Source organism: Hemitrygon akajei, chromosome 1 (assembly GCF_048418815.1).
Source record: "Hemitrygon akajei chromosome 1, sHemAka1.3, whole genome shotgun sequence".
Taxonomy (NCBI): Eukaryota; Metazoa; Chordata; class Chondrichthyes; order Myliobatiformes; family Dasyatidae; genus Hemitrygon; species Hemitrygon akajei.
Window position 1 is genome coordinate 7,078,412 of NC_133124.1, and position 21,247 is coordinate 7,099,658.

General features: G+C 44.9%; 1 protein-coding gene and 1 long non-coding RNA gene across 5 annotated transcripts in view; one reads left to right on the top strand and one right to left on the bottom strand.

Moving 5' to 3' along the window:
* The window catches only part of deptor (DEP domain containing MTOR-interacting protein), a 119,498-nt gene extending 100,915 nt beyond the window's left edge, over window positions 1–18,583 (top strand). Inside the window, exon 10 of the mRNA XM_073028969.1 lies at window positions 17,022–18,583. Within this exon, the coding sequence (XP_072885070.1) occupies window positions 17,022–17,153 (132 nt within the window). The 3' untranslated portion in view covers window positions 17,154–18,583. The remainder of the gene's footprint in view (window positions 1–17,021) is intronic.
* A 68-nt stretch (window positions 18,584–18,651) lies between these two features.
* LOC140716373 (uncharacterized) overlaps window positions 18,652–21,247 on the bottom strand; it is a 66,280-nt gene continuing 63,684 nt past the window's right edge. The window contains exon 8 of one of the 4 annotated variants that reach the window (XR_012096301.1): window positions 18,652–20,102. This is a non-coding gene — a long non-coding RNA (uncharacterized lncRNA). The remainder of the gene's footprint in view (window positions 20,103–21,247) is intronic. The other 3 variants (XR_012096290.1, XR_012096296.1, XR_012096294.1) reach the window with 3 other exon arrangements.

Here is a 21,247-nt window from a genome sequence, read left to right on the forward strand (position 1 = left end):
ATGTTGCAACTCTACAAATCTCTGGTGAGACCGCACTTAAGAGTATTGTGTTCATTTCTGGTCACCTCATTATAGGAAGGATGTGGAAGCTATGGAGAGAGTGCAGAGGAGGTTTACCAGGATGTTGTCTGGTTTGGAGAACAAATCATATGAAGCAAGGTTAGCAGAGCTGGGACTTTTCTCTTTGGAGCGTAGAAGAATGAGAGGGGACTTGATAGAGGTCTACAAGATTATGAGAAGCATAGATAGGGTGGATAGTCAGTACCTGTTTCCCAGGGCACCAATAGCAAACACCAGAGGGCATATGTACAAAATTAAGGGAGGGAAGTTTAGGGGAGACATCAGGGGTAAGTTTTTTACACAGAGGGTTGTGAGTGCCTGGAATGACTTGCCAGGGATGGTAGTGGAGGGTAAAACATTAGGGGTGTTTAAGAACCTCTTGGACAGGCACATGGATGAAAGAAAGATGGAGGGTTATGGGGTAGTGTGGGTTTAGTACTTTTTTTTAAGGATTATATGGGTTGGCTCAACATGGAGGGCTGAAGGGCCTGTACTGTGCTGTAGTGTTCTATGGTTCTATGGTTAAGAAGTTCAGTTGTTGTTCAGACCAAACATCAGAATGAGGATGAAATGTGATCTACGTGACTTTCACTGTGGAATGATTGTTGGTGCCCGAGGGACTGGTTTGATTATCTCAGAAACTGCTGATCTCCTGGGATTTTCACACACAACAGCCTCGAGAGTTTACAGAGAATGGTGTTTAAAAAAAACATCCAGTGAGCAGCAGTTCTGTGAGCATAAACACCTTGTGTTAATGAGAGAGGTCAGAGGAGAATGGCCAGACTGGTTCAAGCTGACAGGAAGGTGACCGTAACTCAAACAACCACATGTTACAACAGTGGTGTGCAGAAGAGCATTTCTCAATGCACAACACACCGAACCTTGAACTGGATGGACAGCAGAAGAGCTCAATGAGTTCCACTCCTCTACGTAATAAAGTGGCTACTGGATATATATTGAGGGAGAAGGAAATGCAGGGCCATTGAATAGTCGGCTTTCTCAGAAGTTGAGACAAAAAGACAAAGGTGATGCTTCCCCATTTCATACTGTGTCATGATACCAAGTCTCTGCTCAAGTATGATCACACACTTTGGTATAATTGCAAGAGCAAAAAATGAAATAGTTTCAAGTGGACCGTCAGTAATCAAGTTAAATCCTCCTCGTCTTGATGAGTTTCAATGTCCGAGATTTTCAGGAACAGGACGCCTGGCAGCTGAACAGACTGGCATCAACATAACATTCTTTTCCCTGTCACCCGCCCTCATGGCAGTGGTAGGCACTGCCTGTACAGAGCGGTGTATAAACCCACCATGGCTGCTTGAGTACCACCTGGCAGGCCCACAGCCAAACCGGCTCAATTCTTTATTGAGATTCACCGTGGAACTGGCCCTTCGAGACTCACCACCCGGCAATCCCCCAACTTAACCCTAGCCTAGTCACGGGACCGTTTACCTTGACAACGTAACCTAACAACCGGCACATCTTTAGACTGTGGGAGGGAGCCAGAGCACCCAGGGGAAGCCCATGCGGTCACAGGGAGAATATAGAAACTCCTTACAGGTAGTGGTGGGAATTGAACCCGGGTTAGTGGTTCTGTAAGGCACTGTGCTGACCATGAGATACTGTATAGGAGCAGAATTAGGCCATTTGCCCCATCGAGTCTGCTCCTCCATGTCATCATGGCTGGTCCAGTTTTCCTCTCTGCTTCTTCCTGTCTCACTCGAAGCCCTGACCAGTCAATCATCTATCAACCTCTGCCTTAAATGTAACCCCCTGGGTCGCCTCAGGCTTGCTCAGCTCGTTCTCGTCTAGGGGGAGCAGCCTTCGGCCCCGCCAAACTGGGTAATCAGCCGGTGTGGATGCTGTGTGATGTCCCCGCCTTGCCCAAAAAACAGACAGTACACCTTATGCGATTAAATGAGTACAATTTATAAAGATTACTATAACTAAGTGATTAATAACGATACAGTATATATGAATAAGAGAAAAAAAAGAAAAGGCGCCAAACTTATCAAAGTCCAAACCACTTCGTGCACAACCGTTGGAGCTCAATTACTGAAGTCTTCTGGCCACCATTCGATCCCCTCCGAACTCCTCGACTCGCAGCTTAGGACCACCCGAAGTGGTCAACCAAGCACATCTAGCTTTATCTCCTCTCCTCGGAGTACCTCCTGGCCTTGGACCCCCGCTTGGGGTCCGTTCCTCGCCCAGCTTACAGCATCACGTCCTCTCTCTCTCTCAACCCCTCGCGCCGATCTCCCCAAAAGCCTGCCAACAATAGCTTACAGACTCAGAAGAAAGAACAACATTAATCCCAATTGGGTTTACAAAGGAATACAATTCTCGTTATCAGTAAATTTTAACCCAAACAAGCTTCCAGCACTCTCTCGCAACAAAGAAGCATTCCTGCTTTTAACAAAACAAAGAAGCCATTTTGATTACATACACAGTAACAAAGAAAAAAGAAGAAACCCCCTTTACATAAATAAACAGAGACTTAGTCCACAACTGCCTGTGGCAAAGAATTCCACAGATTCACCACCCTCTGGCTAAAGAAATTCCTCCTCATCTCCATTCTAATGCATACCTCTTTATTCTGAGGCTGTGTCCTCTGGTCTTAGACTCTCCCACCACAGGAAACATCCTTTTGTGGCGACCCAATTACTAGCTCACTGGAACCGGCTGACAATTAGCCAGAGCCAGAGACAAAGGTAGATAGCCTCAAGGAGTTTCAGTTACGTGCCTCTCGAAGTATCAAGTAGGGGAGACAGGCTTTAAAGCAAGACTGTGTTTTTGAAATAAACAGATTCTGTGGCTGCAGTTTATCAACTCCTTGTCATAATTTCAGCGCTGCGCGTAGCACCCCGCTACATTGGTGACCCTGACGGTCCAAACGTTTTTTTGGACCGGAGATGGCAGATGCTGCGTTTGTTAACGCGGTTTCCTTGAAGCTGCCAAGCTTCTGGACGCTACAACCTCACCTATGGTTCCAGCAAGCAGAAGCCCAATTCCATGTTCGGCAAATAACCTCAGAGGACACCTGTTACTACTACGTGGTGAGCTCCCTCGACCAGGACACAGCGGCCCAGGTCGCGGAGTTCGTACAGTCTCCCCCGGCGGACAGCAAGTACACAGCATTCAGAGCCCTGCTCATAGGGACTTTCGGGCTCTCCCGCCGCGAGCGAGCTGCCCGTTTACTGCACCTGGATGGCTTGGGAGACAGGCCTCCATCAGCTTTAATGAATGAGATGTTATCTCTGGCCGACGGACACACACCCTGCCTCATGTTTGAGCAGGCTTTCCTGGAGCAGCTGCCCGAGGACATACGCCTGCTGCTGTCCGACGCGGATTTCAGCGACCCCCGGAAGGTGGCAGCCCGGGCGGACATGCTGTGGAATGCCAAGAAGGTGAGTGGGGCGTCCATCTCACAGATCACCAGGCCACGCTCCCAGCAGCAAACCAGTCCAGGCCCGGCCGCAGAGCCCGCTAAACCCAGAGGCCGGGGTGTGGAGCCCAACGAGCAATGGTGTTTCTACCACCAGCGGTGGGGCGCAGAAGCCCACCGTTGTCGCCTGCCCTGCCAGTTCCCGGGAAACGCCAGGGCCAGCCGTCGCTGATGGCTACGACGGCTGGCCATCGGGATAGCCTCCTGTATGTCTGGGACAAACAGTCGGGACGCCGGTTTTTGGTCGACACCGGTGCCGAGATCAGCGTCTTACCTCCGACGAGTTACGACACCCGCAGCAGGGCGCCGGGTCCCCCCCTACGGGCCGCGAACGGCAGCACTATAACGACTTATGGCACCCGTCCGGTGCAGCTACGGTTCGACTCCAGCAAGTTTACGTGGGACTTCACACTGGCCGCCGTAGCCCAACCGCTTCTGGGTGCGGATTTTTTGCGGTCTCACAGCCTACTGGTCGACCTGCCCAGGAAGAGACTGGTTCACGCCGAGACCTTTCAGACATTCCCCCTGGGTGCAGCCCAGTTGCCAGCCCCTCACCTCGGCTCCATCACGCTGTCCAGCAATGACTTCACCAGGGTCCTGGCGGATTTCCCATCGGTTCTGGCACCGCAGTTCACGGCAGCCATGCCCCGACACGGCGTACAGCACCACATCCTGACCCAGGGACCACCCCTCCATGCCCGCGCTTGGCGGCTTCCCCCGGACAAGCTCCGACTGGCGAAGGAGGAGTTCAAGCGGATGGAGGAATTGGGGATCATTCGGCGGTCCGACAGCCCATGGGCCTCTCCCCTGCACATGGTGCCCAAGGCGACAGGGGGCGAGAGGAAGAACCCGCAGCGGTCCTGGGCAGACTACGCGAGAGGCTCGGTGCCCTGGCCCCCATACCCACTTCGCAGCATGGGCAGCACCCGACCTGCGTACCCAAAGGTCTGCAGAACTGTAAGTTTGTGTTTGTACGAAGGGGCAGGCATCGGCCACTGCTGCAACGGCCCTACGAGGGGCCGTTTACGGTGATCAGAAACGACGGGTCCACGTTCGTGCTGGACGTTGGGGGGAGAGAGGAGGTTTTCACAGTGGACCGACTCAAACCGGCCCATGTGGACTTGGCGCAACCGGTCGAGTTGCCGGCACTGCGGCGCAGAGGCCGACCTCCCAAACCGGGTCCGGCCCAGACTGTGGACATTGGGGGGGGTGTATCGCCGGTTCTGGGGGGGGGGTTATGTGGCGACCCAATTACTAGCTCACTGGAACCGGCTGACAATTAGCCAGAGCCAGAGACAAAGGTAGATAGCCTCAAGGAGTTTCAGTTACGTGCCTCTCGAAGTATCGAGTGGGGGAGACAGGCTTTAAAGCAAGACTGTGTTTTTGAAATAAACAGATTCTGTGGCTGCAGTTTATCGACTCATTGTCGTAATTTCAGCGCTGCGCGTAGCACCCCGCTACACCTTCCACATTTGCTCTATCAAGGCCTTTCATCATTGAATAGGTTTCAATGAGGTCACCCCTTATTCTTCTGATTTCTAGTGAATACAGGCCCAGATCTATCAAACTCTCTGTATATGAGAAGCCATTCAATCCTGGAATCATTTTCGTGAAACTCGTTTGAACTCTCTCCAGTTTCAGCACATCCTTTCTAAGATAAGGGGTCCAAACCTGCTCACAATACTCCAAGTGAGGCCTCACCAGGGCTTTATAAAGTCTCAACATTACCTTCCTGCATTTCTATTCTAGTCCTCTTGAAATGAATGTTAACATTGCATTTGCCTTCCTCACCACAGACTCAACCTGCAAGTTAACCTTTAGGGAAACCTGCATTTAGAAAATAGTCAACTCTGTTGTTTCTCCTACCAAAGTACATGATCATACACTTACCAAAACTGTATTCCATCTGCCATTTTTTGCCCATTTTCCTAATCTGTCTCAGTCCTTTTGAAGCCTCTCTTCCTCAAAAGCACCTGCCCCTTCACCTACATATTGTACGCAAGCTTTACAATAAACCCATCAATTCCATCATCCAAATCATTGACATATAACGTAAGAAGAAATTAATCCCAACTCAAACCCCTGTAAAACACCAGGAAAAGCTCCCTTTATTCCCACTCTTTGCCTCCTGCCAATCAGCCACAGCTTTATCCATGCTAGAATCTTTCCCGTAATACCATGGGCTCGTAGCTTGTTAAGCAGCCTCATGTGTGGCACCTTGTCAAAGCCCTTCTGAAAATCCAAGTGCACAAAATCAACCAATTCTCCTTTGTCTATCCTGCTTGTTATTTCTTCAAAGTTTTCCAACTGATTTGTCCAACAAGATTTTCCCTTAAGGAAACCATGCTGACTATGGTCTGTTTTAGCACTTGACTCCAAGTACCCTGGGTCTTCATCCTTGATGACCGACTGCAACATCTTGCCAACTGGGATAGTTTCCTTTCTTCTGCCTCTCTCCCTTCTTGAAGAGTGGAGTGACTTTGGCAATTTTCCAGTCTTCCGGAACCATTCTGGATTCTAGTGGTTCTTGAAAGATCTTTCCTAATGCCTCCATGATCTGTTCAGCCACCTCTTTCAGACATCATCTGGCCCAGGTGACTTATCAACCTTCAGACCTTTCCATTTCCCGACCATGCAACACTGCAGTGCTCCTTGCAGCAGGCACAGAAATACAAAATGCAGGAGGAATTCGACAGGCCAGGTTGCATCTATGGAGGGGAATAAACCGTTGACGTTTCAGGCTGTGGCCTTTTATTAGGATGGAATGGAAGAGGAAGAAACCAGGAATGGAACGTGGTGATGGTGCTGGGGGTGGGAGCGGTGGTGAGTACAAGCTGGCAGGTGATAGGTGAACCAGGTGAGGGGGATGTTGGGTGGTGGTGGGATGATGAAGTAAGATAACGGGAGGGGATAGGTGGAAGAGATAAAGAGCTGAAGAAGGATGAATCTGATAGAGGGGAGGTTTCTATGGAAGAAAAGGAAGGAAGAAGGGCACCAGAGGGAGGAGATGGACAGGAGAGGAGAAGAGAAGGCATGAGAGAGTAAGTAGAATGGTAAATGTGTTACCTCACCTAGAATGATTTTTTTGGGAGCCTTGAATGGAGGGGAAAGGGCAGGTGAGGCACTTCTGCTTGCAGGGATAAATCCCAAGAGGGAGATCTGAGGGGATGGACGCTCATTAAGGGTGAAAGGTGAAATATTTAAAGGGAACCTGAGGGGGAGTTTCTTCACTCAGAGGGTGGTGCGAGTGTGGAACGAGCTGCCGACAGAAGTGGTGGATGTGGGTTTGATTGCAATATAAAAAAAGAAGTTTGGATAAGTACATGGATGGGAGGGTTATGTGGGCCGATGTGGCTAGGCAAAATAACAGTTCAGCATGGACTAGATGGGCCAAAGGGCCTTTTCCTCTTGCTGTCATGCTATATGAGTCTTTGACTAAAAACATTGCTATCAAATAGTAAATATGCACATAGTTCCTGTCAACTGTAATATTAAAATTCACTTTACAGAATTTCTTATTCATTTTAATTATTTTATGTAGCAGTACAGTTCAGTGTAGCCTCTCCAGTACTGTCCCACAATCCCTGACAACTTCGATTTAACCCTAACCTAATCACAGGACCAATTAATCTACTTGGTACAACTTTGGACAGTGGAAGGAAAAGGAGGACCCGGGGAAAGTTCCATAGAGAGGACGTACAGAGACTCGTTACTGAACTCCAAACTCTGGATTGCCCCGAGCTGTAATAGCATCATGCTAACCACTACACTGCCATGGGGCCTAATAAGTCAGTGTCTTTCTGGGTATAGACGTCTGGCACTCGCATCAAATGTTAAAGCTGAGGTCGTGCAGGGGTCAGTGTCTGCGTGGAAAGCAGCAAGCAGGTATGCTGCCTGACTGGAGGTAGAAAATGAACAAATGTTTAACCTGATCCCCGTATGATCTAGTTTCATTGCAATAGTTTTGTTCAATCAGAACATGAGCCTGCAGTAAAAGCTGAGGCTTGTCCACGAGCTTCGGCCTTTGAGGCGAAGCACCAGATGGTATCTGGAATAAATAGAATCAATGCCTTCTGCTTGGTGGGGTGGGGGGGAGATGATATTGATTTTTCTCTCTGCAGGAAGTTTGTAATTCCACTTTAATTAAAGTCTGAATCCAACCAAGTGATTTGAAATTATGCTGTTTGACCAGGGTTCACTTCTGTTTTGTGCTCTTTCTCAAAGGTTCATTTATGGTTTCTTTTTGAATAATATGCAGGTGGTTAAAGTATTTTGGAAGATTAGCCTCTCATGTTTGGGCCAAGAGTGTTGTTGATGTTCAGCATCTAACAGCAGGAGCTGATTTGTCACAGTTGTGCAATAGGTCAAAATGGGTCATATCATCAGTGTTGGATCCTACCTGTAGATCTCGCACGGTAATCACAGAATATTGAACAGTACAGGCCCTTCGGCCCACAATGTTACACTGACCTTTTAACAATCTAACCCTTCTCTCCTACATTGCCCTCCATTTCCCTATCATCTCTGTGCCTACCTTAGAAACTTACAGACTTAGAAACTTACTCAATCAATCCTCATAACACATGCTCTCTAATTCAGGCGGCATCCTGGTAAATCTCCTCTGCACCCTCTTTAGAGCTTCCATATCCTTCCTATATTGAGGTGACCAGAACTGAAGACTATCCCAAGTGTGATCCAACCAGGGCCTTACAGAGTGTCAACGTTACTCTCCCAATTTTTAATTGCCACAAAGTATTAAAAATGGGAATCACGGTTCCCATTGTTGACACTCTCCACTTGCATCATTTTCTCTTTGCTGTTGTACCTGGCAGTTCTGGTTAAACGTAGGAGTGGTCTATCGTGTCCAATGATAACGGGAAGCCTGTGCAGGAGAGTTTTAAAGTGGAGATGCCATTGCACTGGGGCGGTTCCACTCTCTCAACTTCAGAAGTCTGGGTCTAGGGTATGAGTAAGCTTCACAAACTGGGGTCTCCCTTGGCTTCTCCTGTGCCTTATCATGTCCTTCGATCTCCACAGAGTGTTGTAGAACTGCTTTCCTAGCCAGTAGATCTCATCCACCCATTCTGCTGGAGTTGACTTCCCATCCTAGGAAAGGCATGTCTCTATCTCACTGGGGTGTGGCTGCTGTACCCATTTATCACCACAAGGATTTAGAATACTTCCAGCAGGTTGGTGCTCTGGTCAGTTTAAATTGTTCTGCACCTTCCAGAAGACATTGGAGCAGAATTAGGCCATTCAGCCCATCGAGTCCGCTCTGCCATTTATGTATTTACAGTGGATATGAAAAGTATTCAACCACCTTGGAAGCTTTCATGTTTTATTGTTTTGCAATATTGAATTTCAGTGGATTTAATTCTGCTTTTTTTTTTACACTGATCAACAGAAAAAGACTTGTGTCAAAGTAAAAACAGATCTCTACAAAGTGATCTGAATTAATTACAAATATAAAACACAAAATAATTGATTGCTTAAATATTCAGCCCCTTCAGGTCAGTATTTAGTAGATGCACCTTTGGCAGCAATTACAGCCTTGAGTCTGTGTGGATAGGTCTCTATCACCTTTACACATCTGGACACTGCATTTTTTTCTAATTCTTTATAAAACTTCTCAAGTTGTATGGGGATCGTGAGTGCACAGCCTTTTCAAGAGAAAATCTGCAGATGCTGGAAATTCAGGCAACACACACCAAATGCTGGAGGACATGTACAGTGCTGGCTCTGGATCTTCTCATTGCCAACTGCTGACGGGACATCAACCGTCTCAATTTCACTGCCCCTCTCTACAGTTCCAACCTCACCCTCCAGTCTCTCTGAACTAATCCTTACCTCACCATCAAACACGTAGATAAGAGGGGTGCTGTAATAGTCTGGACTGACCTCTACCTTGCTGAGGTTAATAGACAATAGGTGCAGAAGTAGACCATTCGGCCCTTCGAGCCTGCACCGCCATTCTGAGATCATGGCTGATCATCTACTATCAATACCTGGTTCCTGCCTTGTCCCCATATCCCTTGATTCCCCTATCCATAAGATACCTATCTAGCTCCTTCTTGAAAGCATCCAGAGAATTGGCCTCCATTGCCTTCCAAGGCAGTGCATTCCAGACCCCCACAATTCTCTGGGTGAAGAAGTTTTTCCTTAACTCTGTCCTAAATGACCTACCCCTTATTCTCAAACCATGCCCTCTGATACTGAACTCTCCCAGCATCTGGAACATATTTCCTGCCTCTATCTTGTCCAATCCCTTAATAATCTTATATGTTGCAATCAGATCCCCTCTCAATCTCCTTAATTCCAGCATGTACAAGCCCAGTCTCTCTAACCTCTCTGCGTAAGACAGTCTGGACATCCCAGGAATTAACCTTGTGAATCTACGCTGCACTTCCTCTACAGCCAGGATGTCCTTCCTTAACCCTGGAGATCAAAACTGTACACAGTACTCCAGGTGTGGTCTCACCAGGGCCCTGTACAAATGCAAGAGGATTTCCTTGCTCTTGTACTCAATTCCCTTTGTAATAAAGGCCAACATTCCATTAGCTTTCTTCACTGCCTGCTGCACTTGCTCATTCACCTTCAGTGACTGATGAACAAGGACTCCTAGATCTCTTTGTATTACTCCCTTACCTAACTCTACACCGTTCAGATAATAATCTGCCTTCCTGTTCTTACTCCCAAAGTGGATAACCTCACACTTATTCACATTAAACATCTGCCCACTCACCCAGCCTATCCAAGTCACCCTGAATTCTCCTAACATCCTCATCACATGTCACACTGCCACCCAGCTTAGTATCATCAGCAAACTTGCTGATGTTATTCTCAATGCCATCATCTAAATCATTGACGTAAATCGTAAACATCTGTGGTCCCAATACCGAGCCCTGTGGCACCCCACTAGTCACCACCTGCCATTCTGAGAAACACCCATTCACCGCTACCCTTTCTATCTGCCAACCAGTTTTCTATCCATGTCAATGTCTTTCCCCCAATGCCATGAGCTTTGATTTTACCCACCAATCTCCTATGTGGGACCTTATCAAATGCCTTCTGAAAATCAAGGTACACTACATCCACTGGATCTCCCTTGTCTAACTTCCTGGTTACATCCTCGAAAAACTCCAATAGATTAGTCAAGCATGATTTACCCTTGGTAAATCCATGCTGGCTCGGCCCAATCCTATCACTGCTATCTAGATATGCCACTATTTCATCCTTAATCTTTAATAATGGACTCTAGTATGCCACTATTTCATCTTTAATGATCCAGATACAACTGTCAGATACTTTGCCTTATTTACCCCTTGAACTGGATCCCACTAAGGAGCACCAGGCGATTATCTCCTACACCGTCACTGACCTTATTAGCTCCAGGGATCTCCCATCCACTGCCACCAACCTCATAGTTTCCTCATCCAGCACCTCCCATTTCCACCACTTCCCCCCCAAGATCCACAAACCTGCCTTTCCAGGTAGACCCACTGTTCCAGCTTGTTCCTGCCCCACTGAACTCATCTGTATTGTTCAACTCAGTTTTATCCCCCAGTTCTGTCCCTTCCAACCTACATCCATGACACTTCACATGATTTCATGATTCAGGTCCCGAGGATCTTATTTTCACCATGGATGTCCAGTCCCTATACACCTCCACCCCCCACCAGGAAGGCCTCAAAGCTCTCAGTTTCTTTCTAGACACCAGACAAGTTCCCCTCCCCGACCACTCTCCTCTGTCTGGTGGAACTTGTCCTCACTCTCAATAATTTCTCCTTTGGCTCCTCCTGCTTCCTTCAAACTCTCGCATGCGTCCCAGCTATGCCTACCTTTTTGTTGGCTATGTGGAACAGTGTATGTTCCAAGCCTACACTGGTGTCACCTGTCACCCCCCCCCCCCCCCCACTTTTCCTACACAACATCAACGACTGCATTGGTGCTGCTTCCTGCACCCATGCAGAGATCGTCAACTTCATCAACTTTGCCTCCAACTTTCACCCTGTCCTGAAATTTACCTGGTCCATTTCTGACACCTCCCTCCCCTTTCTCGATCTTCTTGATCTCTCTGTTTCTATCTCTGGAGACAGCTTATCTACTGATGTCTATTATAAACCCTCAGACTCTCACAGCTGCCTGGATTATACCTTTCTCCACCTTATTTGTAAAAATGCTATCCCCTTCTCTCAACTCCTCCGACTCTGCCGCATCTACTCTCAGGATGAGGCTTTTCATTCCAGAATGAAGGAGATATCCTCCTTTTTTTTAAAAGAAAGGGGCTTCCCTTCTGTTACCATCAACACTACCCTCAACCGCGTCTCTTCCATTTCGCATACATCTGCCCTCAACCGATCCTCCCGCCATCCGCCCAGGGATAGGGTTCCTCTTGTCCTCGCCTACACCCACCTGCCTCCACATCCAGCACATAACGCTCTGGAATTTCCACCATTTGCAATGGGATCCCACCACCAAGCACATTTTTCCCTTTGGGATTGCACCCTACACGACTCCTTTGTCCATTCATCCCTCTCCACTGATCTCCCTCCTGGCACTTATACTTGCAAGCAGAGCAAGTGCTACACCTGCTCCTACACCTTCTCCCTCACCACCATCCAGGGGCCCAAACAGTCCTTCCAGATGAGGCAACTCTTCACCTGTGAATCTGTTGAGGTCAGTGTGGCCTCCTGTATATACCGATATAGATTGGGAGATCAGCTCACCGAGCACCTACACTCCATCCAACAGAAAAAGCATCATCTCCCAGTGGCCACCCATTTTAATTCCCATTCCCATTCCAACTTATCAGTCCATGGCTTCCTACAGTCACGATGAGGCCACTCTCAGGTTGGAAGAGCAGCAGCTCCAACCTGAGAGCATGAACATCAATTTTTCAAACTTCCAGTAATTGCCGACTTCTGTCACCATGTTGTGTTCTTTATACATACTGTGGGTTACTCATAAAGAAACATATTCTGGAAGAACATAACTAGAAGTTTTTAACAGCAAACAGCAACCATGTTTTACACTGCCATGCTTTCTAGATCATTCTGCCATTTCTGCGCATGCTCCGAACTCTCTCCAATCACGTTCTAACACGTCATATCACCACATCTTCCCTTCCTTAAAAAGGAAAACAATTAGCAACATTAATCAAAACAAATGCTTAATTTAACATGCCTCTATCAGTCTCTGGGGGTTTACGAACATGAGTAGACCACACAGAGTGAAGAGTGGTTCACACAGTTCTTGTGTTTGGTTGTTATTTTCATGGTTTGTCTGGTCTGCATCATTTAACTGAAGCTCTTTCTTGAGGTCTTTGCGAAGAAATCGCAATTCATTCATTAACTGTGTAATCTCTTTTTTACGCTGAAACTTCATCATTTCAATAAAACTTCTCAATTCCTTCACTTGGGCTTTCACTTCTTCCGTTGGATCCGAATTCTTGTCATTCTTTGGCTTCAGCTCAGTATTGTACTGTACCGGCAAGTTTGGTTTTGCTGGCAAAGCTTTGTCAGAGGCTGGTAACAAAGGGATGGGTCTGGGATTTTCCTTTATGACTTCTTTTACTTTTGCTGCATTGGAATCAAATTCTGTTTTCTCTCCCTCTCCCTCTCCCTCTCCCTCTGCCCCTCCCTCTCCCCCTCTCCCACTCTCCCTCTCTCTCTCTCTCCCTCGCTCTCATCAAGTCACTATATTCTGAGTCTGTGTCACTGTCCAGGACTAAGTCTCTTTTCACAAAATTGAGTCTCTCACAGGCAGATAAGCCAAGTATTGACTACATTTTTTTGGCACGGCCACAAATGAAAGCATGTGCACAATATTTCTGTCTGATACTTTTGGCACACATGTTCCTTTAACTGGATGTCTGCACCTGAATACCAGTCACTTTTGTATTTGTCTGATGTAACTTTGGTCTTGGCTTTAATAAACTCAGATTCTGCAAGAACATTTACTTGTGCTCCAGTATCAAGTTTAAACAGAATATTGTTTTGATTCACTTGCAATGGCATAGTCCAGTCATTCTTATTTTGTTTTCACGAAGCACATCGATATAAAACTCCTCACGTTCATTTTCAAGCACTGACTGCATTTATGTGTTTTATTTTCTTTCTGCTTCTGCAATGGCATGAAAAATAATTACTCTTACTGCAGTGATTCCACATTTTCCCATATGATGGACACTGTTTAGGTCAGTGCTGGCGCCCACAGCGATCATAAAGATTTTTTCTTTCAGATGATGTCTTGCTCTCTGTCGGTTTCATTGCCATTTTATTACTTTTTCTAACATTCACACTTTTCCACAGTGTCTACATAGCTCTCAATAAAAAGCTCTTTAGCCTGTGATGTCACAAATTCTGAAGCTTTGCATAGAATCAAAGCTTTTTCCAAATCTATGTCTGGTTCTCTTAAGAGTCTTTCTTTCAGACCATTATTCAGAATGCTGCAAACAATTCTGTCTTTAATGAGAGAGTCTGTCAGCTCTGCAAACACATGTTTTACTGCAGTTTCTCACCTCGGTAACAAATAGATCAATCATTTGACCAGCTTTCTGCTTGCATGTAAAGAATTTGTACCGTTCATACATCACATTGCGCTTTGGTATACAAAATGCTTCAAACTTGTTAATTATCGCTTTTAAATTCAAATTATCTCCATTCTCAAAAAGTAAAATGGTTATATACCTCAATTGCGTCATCACCAATCACGTGGCGTAGAGTCGCAGCTCTAGTTTTTTCCGTTTTATTTTCTGCTCCAATCGCTGATAAATAAATTTCAAAACGCTGTTTAAATCTTTTCCAGTTTTCAGCAACATTTCCAGTCAGCTGAAGCGTTGATGGGGGGTTGCAAAACTTCCATTTTTAAAGCTGTTAGCAAACACTAAAAAAGTGTGTGCTTTTTTTTTGATTATCTTCACTTCTCCCCTGTTATTGAAACGTATTATTCTTCCAGACCGACTTCTGACACCATGTTGTGTTTGTTATACGTACTGTGGGTTACTCATAAGGAAACATTCTGGAAGAACATAACTAGATCTTTTATTTAACAGCAAACAGCAACCACGTTTTACACTGCCATGCTTTCTAGATTATTCTGCCATTTCTGCGCATGCTCCGAACTCTGTCCAATCACGTGACACGTGATATCACCACAGTCCCCACATTCCCTTAATCATTCCCCATTCCTCTCTAACCTTGTCTCCTTACCTGCCTATCGCCTCCCTCTGGTGCTCCTCACCCTTTTCCTTCTTCCATGGCCTTCTGTCCTCTCAGATTCCCCCTTCTCCAGCCCCGTATCTCTTCCGCCAATCAACCTCCCAGCTCTTTACAACACACAAAAAGTGCTGCAGGAACTCAGCAGGCCAGGCAGTATCTATTGGAAAAGAGTACAGTTGATGTTTTGGGCGGAGACCTTTCATCGGGCCTTGAAGAAAAAAAGATGAGGAGTCAGAGTTAGAAGGTGAGGGGAGGGGAGGAAGAAACATCAGAGGATAGGTGAAACTGAGAGGTCGGAGGGATGAAGTAAAGAGCTGTGAATTTGATTGGTGAAAGAGATACAGGGCTGGAGAAGGGGGAATTTGATAGAGGACAGAAAACCATGAAGGGAAGAAAAGGGGGAGGAGCACCAGATGGAATGGGGAATTGCAAAGTGGGGACATTACCAGAATTTCAAAAGGTCACTGTTCATGCCATCAGGTTGGAGGCTACCCAGACAGAATACAAGGTGTTGCTCCTCCAAGCTGAGTGTGGCCTCATGACAGTGGAGGAGGCCATGGACTGACCCCTCCCCACCCCACCCCACCTTCTTACTTAGACTCCTCATCTTTTTTCCTCCAGTGCTGATGAAAGGTTTCAGCCCGAAACATTGACTGTACTCTTCCATAGATGTTGCCTGGTCTGCCTGCTGAGTTCCTCCAGCATGTTGTGTGTGTTGCACTTTTTAAGTCCAGGCACAAATTCTCAATTGGATTGAGGTCTGGACTCTGACTCACTCCAGGGCATTAACTTTGTTGTTTTTAATCCATTCCTGTGTAGCTTTGGATTTATGCTTGGGGTCATCCTCTTTCTGGAAAACACATCCTCTCCCAAGTCACAGTTCTCCTGCAGACTGCATCAGGTTTTCCTCCAGGATTTCCCTGTATTGTGCTGCATTCATTTTACCCTCTACCTTCACAAACCTTCCAGGACCTGCTGCAGTGAAGCATCCCCACAGCATGATGTAGCCACCACCGTGCTTCATGGTGGGGTTGGTGTGCTTTTGATGATGTGTGGTGTTTGGCTTATGCCAAAGATAATGTTTAGCCTGACGGCCAATAAGTTCAATGTTGGTTGCGTTAGGCCACGCAATCTTCTTCTGGCTGACTTCAGAGTATCCCACAAACTCTAGCTGAGATTTAATGTGAGTTTTTTTCAGAAGCTTTCTCTTTGTCACTCTCCCATAAAGCTGTGACTGGTGAAGCACCCAGACAACAGTTGTATGCACAGCCTCTCCCATCTCAGCCACTGAAGCTCGTAACTCCTCAGAGTTGTCACAGGTCCCCTTTTTGCACACTCACTCAGTTTTTGAGGACAGCCTGCTCTAGGCAGATTTACAGCTGTGCCATATTCTTTCCATTTCTTGATGATTGACTTAGCTGAACTCTAAGGGATATTCAATGACTTGAAAATGTTCTTGTATCCATCTTCTGGCTTGTGATTTTCAATAACCTTTTCATCGTTTGTTGGAGTGTTCTTGTTCTCATGGTGTCATTTTTTGTCAGGATACTGACTCACCAGCAGTTGGCACATGTGATCCCCATTTAACTAATTATGTGACTTCTAAAACCAATTGGCTGCATCAGTGATGATTTGATTTATCATATTAAGGGGGGTGAATACTTATGCAATCAATTATTTTATGTTTTATATTTGTAATTAATTTATATCACTTTGTAGAGATCTGTTTTCACTTTGACACAGAAGTTATTTTTCTGTTGACCAGTGTCAAAAAGCCCAAATTAAGTCCACTGTGATTCAGTTGTTAAACAATAAAACATGAGAACTTCCAAGGGGGGGGGGAATACTTTTTATAGACACTGTATATACCTTTTATACAGAGAGTGAAAGGGCATTTAAGATGCTTGTAGATAGGCACATGGGTGAAAGGAAAGAACTGGAGGGCTATGTTAGAGTGATCTTAGAGTAACACACAGAAAATGCTGGGAGTGGAATAAAGCATGTATGGAGTGGAATAAAGCGTTGATGTTTTCTGTGGAGACCTTCCATCAGGCATCCTAATGAAGGGTCTCAGCCCTTAATTCCTTTCCATTTATGCTGCCTGATCTGCTGAGTTCCCCTGGCATTTTGCGCGTGTTGCTCTGGATTTCCAGCATCTGCAGTGTCTCTTGTTTCAATTGATCTTGTGTAGGTTGAAGATGAAAAGGGCCATGCACCGTGGCACTGTGCTGCATTCTTCTACGCTTCTGTGAAATAACTGTTGAAATGATGTTGTTTGTTTCTCAACTTTTTTTTAGATTCGGCAATTCGTTGTTTCTGTCAATGGACTAAATGTTCTTCACCTGGACTACAGAACTATCAGCAACCTCATCCTCACTGGCCAACGCACCGTCGTAATGGAGATCATGGAGGAAGTGAACTCTGAATAGGAGAATTGCCAGTCATGAAGTGTGATGGGAATACTGTGTGAAACTGGAAAAGGGAACGTATACTGTAGCTCTTTAGGGTTATAACATTGCCTTGTTTAAAAAACTTTTTTTTTAGAACTGCCTCATTTGAATGTTTAAAGTTTTCTAAACACTGGAACTAGAATATGCTTTACATGAAGTGTGTTGTCGTCATAATATATTAGACACTTAGAAAGCATGTTTTGTACATAACTATTTTGTCTTTTGTTTACATTAAGGTGTAGGATGTAACAAGCTGTTTTATTTTACATGCAGAAGAAATACCTCAACTCTGGAATAAATGATTTGTTTCTGTTTTACCACCAAAAGCAAAGAGCTGTCACTCTGAGCTCACTCCCTCTGGGTTCACTATTACTTTAACAGTATTTGTGCAGTGAAGTAACTGAGAATATCCCAGTCTTGTTATGGTATACTGGATGGGGCTTTAAGAGGTGATAGCATCAGCCTCCCTAAAATTGGAACTCCTGCTGACCTTAATACCAAATACTCTTTTCTCTGAAAAAGAAGAAACTTTGGCTTGAGTTGCAATCTCTTAAGTTGTGAATATAAAACTGATTTTTGTTTTCTTCCCCTTTTCCATTCTGTTTGCATTCAATGATGCATTGCAATATTGTCAAAATTATCTGCAAATAATCACTGTGTTCAGCAAAGCTTAATTTTATTTAAATTTCCATTTCTACTTGTGAAAATATTCTGGGCATATTTTTTCTAACTTACTTTATGGACAGGATGCACTTACCAGAAAGTTTTAAAGTATCCTGAACGTAGAAATGAAACTTCTTTTGGACCATTTGGATCGAGGTGCCCAGAATCACAATTTAAAAGTATTAAAAGTGCCGGTATTGATTGACAAAATTTGAACACTGGGAAGATTGTTTATTTATCTTCAATAAAGCGAAGTAAACAAAAAGCAGCTTTGAAAAATATACCCATTTTTATTTGGGAAAAACTGGTAAATAGAATTTCAGTTGAAATAAGCAGCTGGATTTTTAACATATTGGGAGTTAATTCCAAACTCTGTGGCTGACTGTGTTTGTCCTTTACCCAGTCCACCTGCAAGTCCCTCCCCAGCCCTCCACCCCCCCGGCACCATGTGGATTAAGCTACTGCTTGCCTGATCAAAGATGAAGCAAGCAGTTACCAGCATTTGAACTCTGAGGGTTTATTTGACAGCAGGATCACTTGTTGATTGTCATTGAAATGTTCAATTCTGTCAGTGTTTCTCTGTTTAGTATTTTTAGTTTTAAATGTATTTTGTTTTCTTGAGCTGTGATTTAAATTTTTTAGAAACTTAATTCATTGAAAAAGATGGTGCACCTTGTAGCCTGTATTTACCTCAGTCTTCATGCAGGCACACTTTGAGGCTTTGAATAAATTTGATCTTGTATGTATTTTTAGAACTGGTGTTTAGTTCTTAGTAGTCAACCAGGCAATGATACAGATTTGCAAAAGCACAGGAGTTTCTGCAGATGCTGGAAATCAAGATTAACACAATAACACACAAAATGCTGGAGGGGCTTAGCAGGTCAGACAGCATCACGCAGAGGAATAAAGAGCCAATGTTTTGGACTGAGATCCTTCATTAGGACTTTTCACGTCTCTTCTGTGGTAATGGAATTTTGTTGTACAAATCTGTTTATTTATTGAGATACAGCGCAGATTAGGTCCTTCGAGCTGTGCCATCCAGCAATCCCCCAATTTAATCCCAGCCGATTTACAGGATATTTTACAATGACCAGTTAGCCTATCAACCAGTACAGCTTCGGAATGTGGGGGGAAACACACACAGTCACGGGGAGAACGTACAAACTCCTTACAGGCAGCAGCGGGAAATGAACCCAGTGCACCTACACTGTAAAGCATTGTGCTAACCACTACGCTGCCCGTGCCACCCCACAAAATAGGAACAGGTACAAAGAAGCCATTTAGTCTTGTCAAAAGCTTTTGGCCACTAGCTGTGTTTCATCCTGGGGATTATTAGGTTTCAAAAAATATTAAAATATAATCCTGTTGATTAAAAAAGTCATGCTTTAATAGGTATCACAGTACTTCAAGAACAAATGACCTTACAATGTTCACAGTCTTCTGCTGTGCCCACTTGGTTTTGTTGTAAAGACAAAGTTTGACGGTGACACACAGTGTAGATGACTAGAGTTTGTTCTGGGAGGGGTGCTGATCGGGTCAGGGTGCTGGGACAACACTACTCTCTTAAATTGGCTTGGAGTTATGAAGCAGAGGGTGGTAGTACTGGAAATCAAAGAGTTTGCTTCCTGAATACTTTTAGATGCATCTTGTGGATTTTGGACTGCTGATCACGAAAATCACCATGAAATTTCCTTATCATGCACCATTTTAAAAAATTGCCTATATTTGTTATTTCAATACATAATTTAAGTTAATTAAAATGTTGCTCACCATATAAGCTGAAATGTTTTCTATCATGCTCAGGCAGGGTGGATGCTGCATGAAGGATTTCAATATTTGAGACAGATGTTTCCCAGATTAACTGATGCCAAGATTAAGGAAGGTGTTTTTGTTGATCCACAAATCAAACAGGTTATCAATGACAGACAACGTGAAGTACCTCTGGTGGGACTGGAGAAAACAGCATGGACAGCATTCAAAGATGTCGTTGAAAGTTTTCTTGGCAACTACAGAGCACTGAACTTAATGCGGCTGGTTGACAACATGCTTCAAGCATACAAAACCATGAAATGCAACATGTCACTAAAGATTCATTTTCTGCATTCCCATTTAGACTCCTTCCCTGCAAATGTTGGCGCTGTCGGTGATGATCACGGTGAAAGGTTTCACTGGGGTATTGCAGTCATGGAGCAACGGTATCAGGGCAACTGGAATCCATCAATACTGGCTGATTATTGTTGGACACTTAGTCAGAAGCCTCAGGCACTGGAATACAAATGAAAATCATCAACAAAACATTTTTAGCTTAGTTAAACTATTGCAAAGCATCAGCACCATTATGCAATTAAACACATTCAAAACATTTAATTGTGTTTCTCCAAATTCCGACATGATACAAATAGTCTGAAATGATATTTCTTCAGCTTCAAATGGTCTATCATTATTTATATCAATGCCTTGACACAAAATTCACAGTAAATTTATTATCACCATATACTGCCGATTCAGTTTCTTGTGGGCATTCATAGTAGACACAAAGAAATACAGTGCAATCAATCAAAATTTACACACCAACAAAAATGGACAAATAACCAACGTGCAAAAGACAAACGGCGTCAATACAAAAAAAGATTAGCGCAACACTATTACAGCTCAAAGTACCTGAGTTTAGTTCCGTCATCCTCTGTTGACAGTTTATCTTCCCTTCCCACGTGCTTGTGGGTTTCCTCCCACGGTCCAGAGGCGCACTGGTTAGGTTATTGATTACTGTAAGTTGTCTGGTGATTAGGCTAGGGTTACATTGGTGGGTTGCTGGAAGGGCCTGTTCTGTATCTCTAAATAAATAAGTAATACTGAGAACGCGAGTTGTAGAGTCCTCGAAAGTGAGTCACAGTGCACGGGGTTTGATCAGCAAGTTCAGAAATGACGTGAAATTCGAAGGTGGTCATTGTGGACGACGGGGATCTTTGACCATTTAGGGAATTGGGCTGAGGGGTGGCATGTGGGCAAGTGTGAGGTATTGCACTTTGGAAAGTCCAACCAGCACAGGACTTGCGGTAGAGCACAAGGGAACCAAGAAGTACACGCATCATTTGTTGAAAGTAGTGTCACAGGTTGACTGGTTGGTGAAACAAGCCATTTTGCATAAACACAACAGATTCTGCAGATGCTGTAAAACCAGAACAACACACAAAATGCTGGAGGAACTCCGCAGGTCAGGCAGCATCTATACAAACGAACGAACAGTTGGGGCTTTGGGCCGAGACCCTTTCCTCAGGCTGTATGCTGGTTCTCATCAGTCAGGGCATTGGGTATTGGAGGTGGGAGATTATGTTGCAGTTGTATAAGTCGTTAGTGAGGCTGCACTTGTACTGTGCATGGTTCTGGTCACTTTAATACAGGAAAGATGT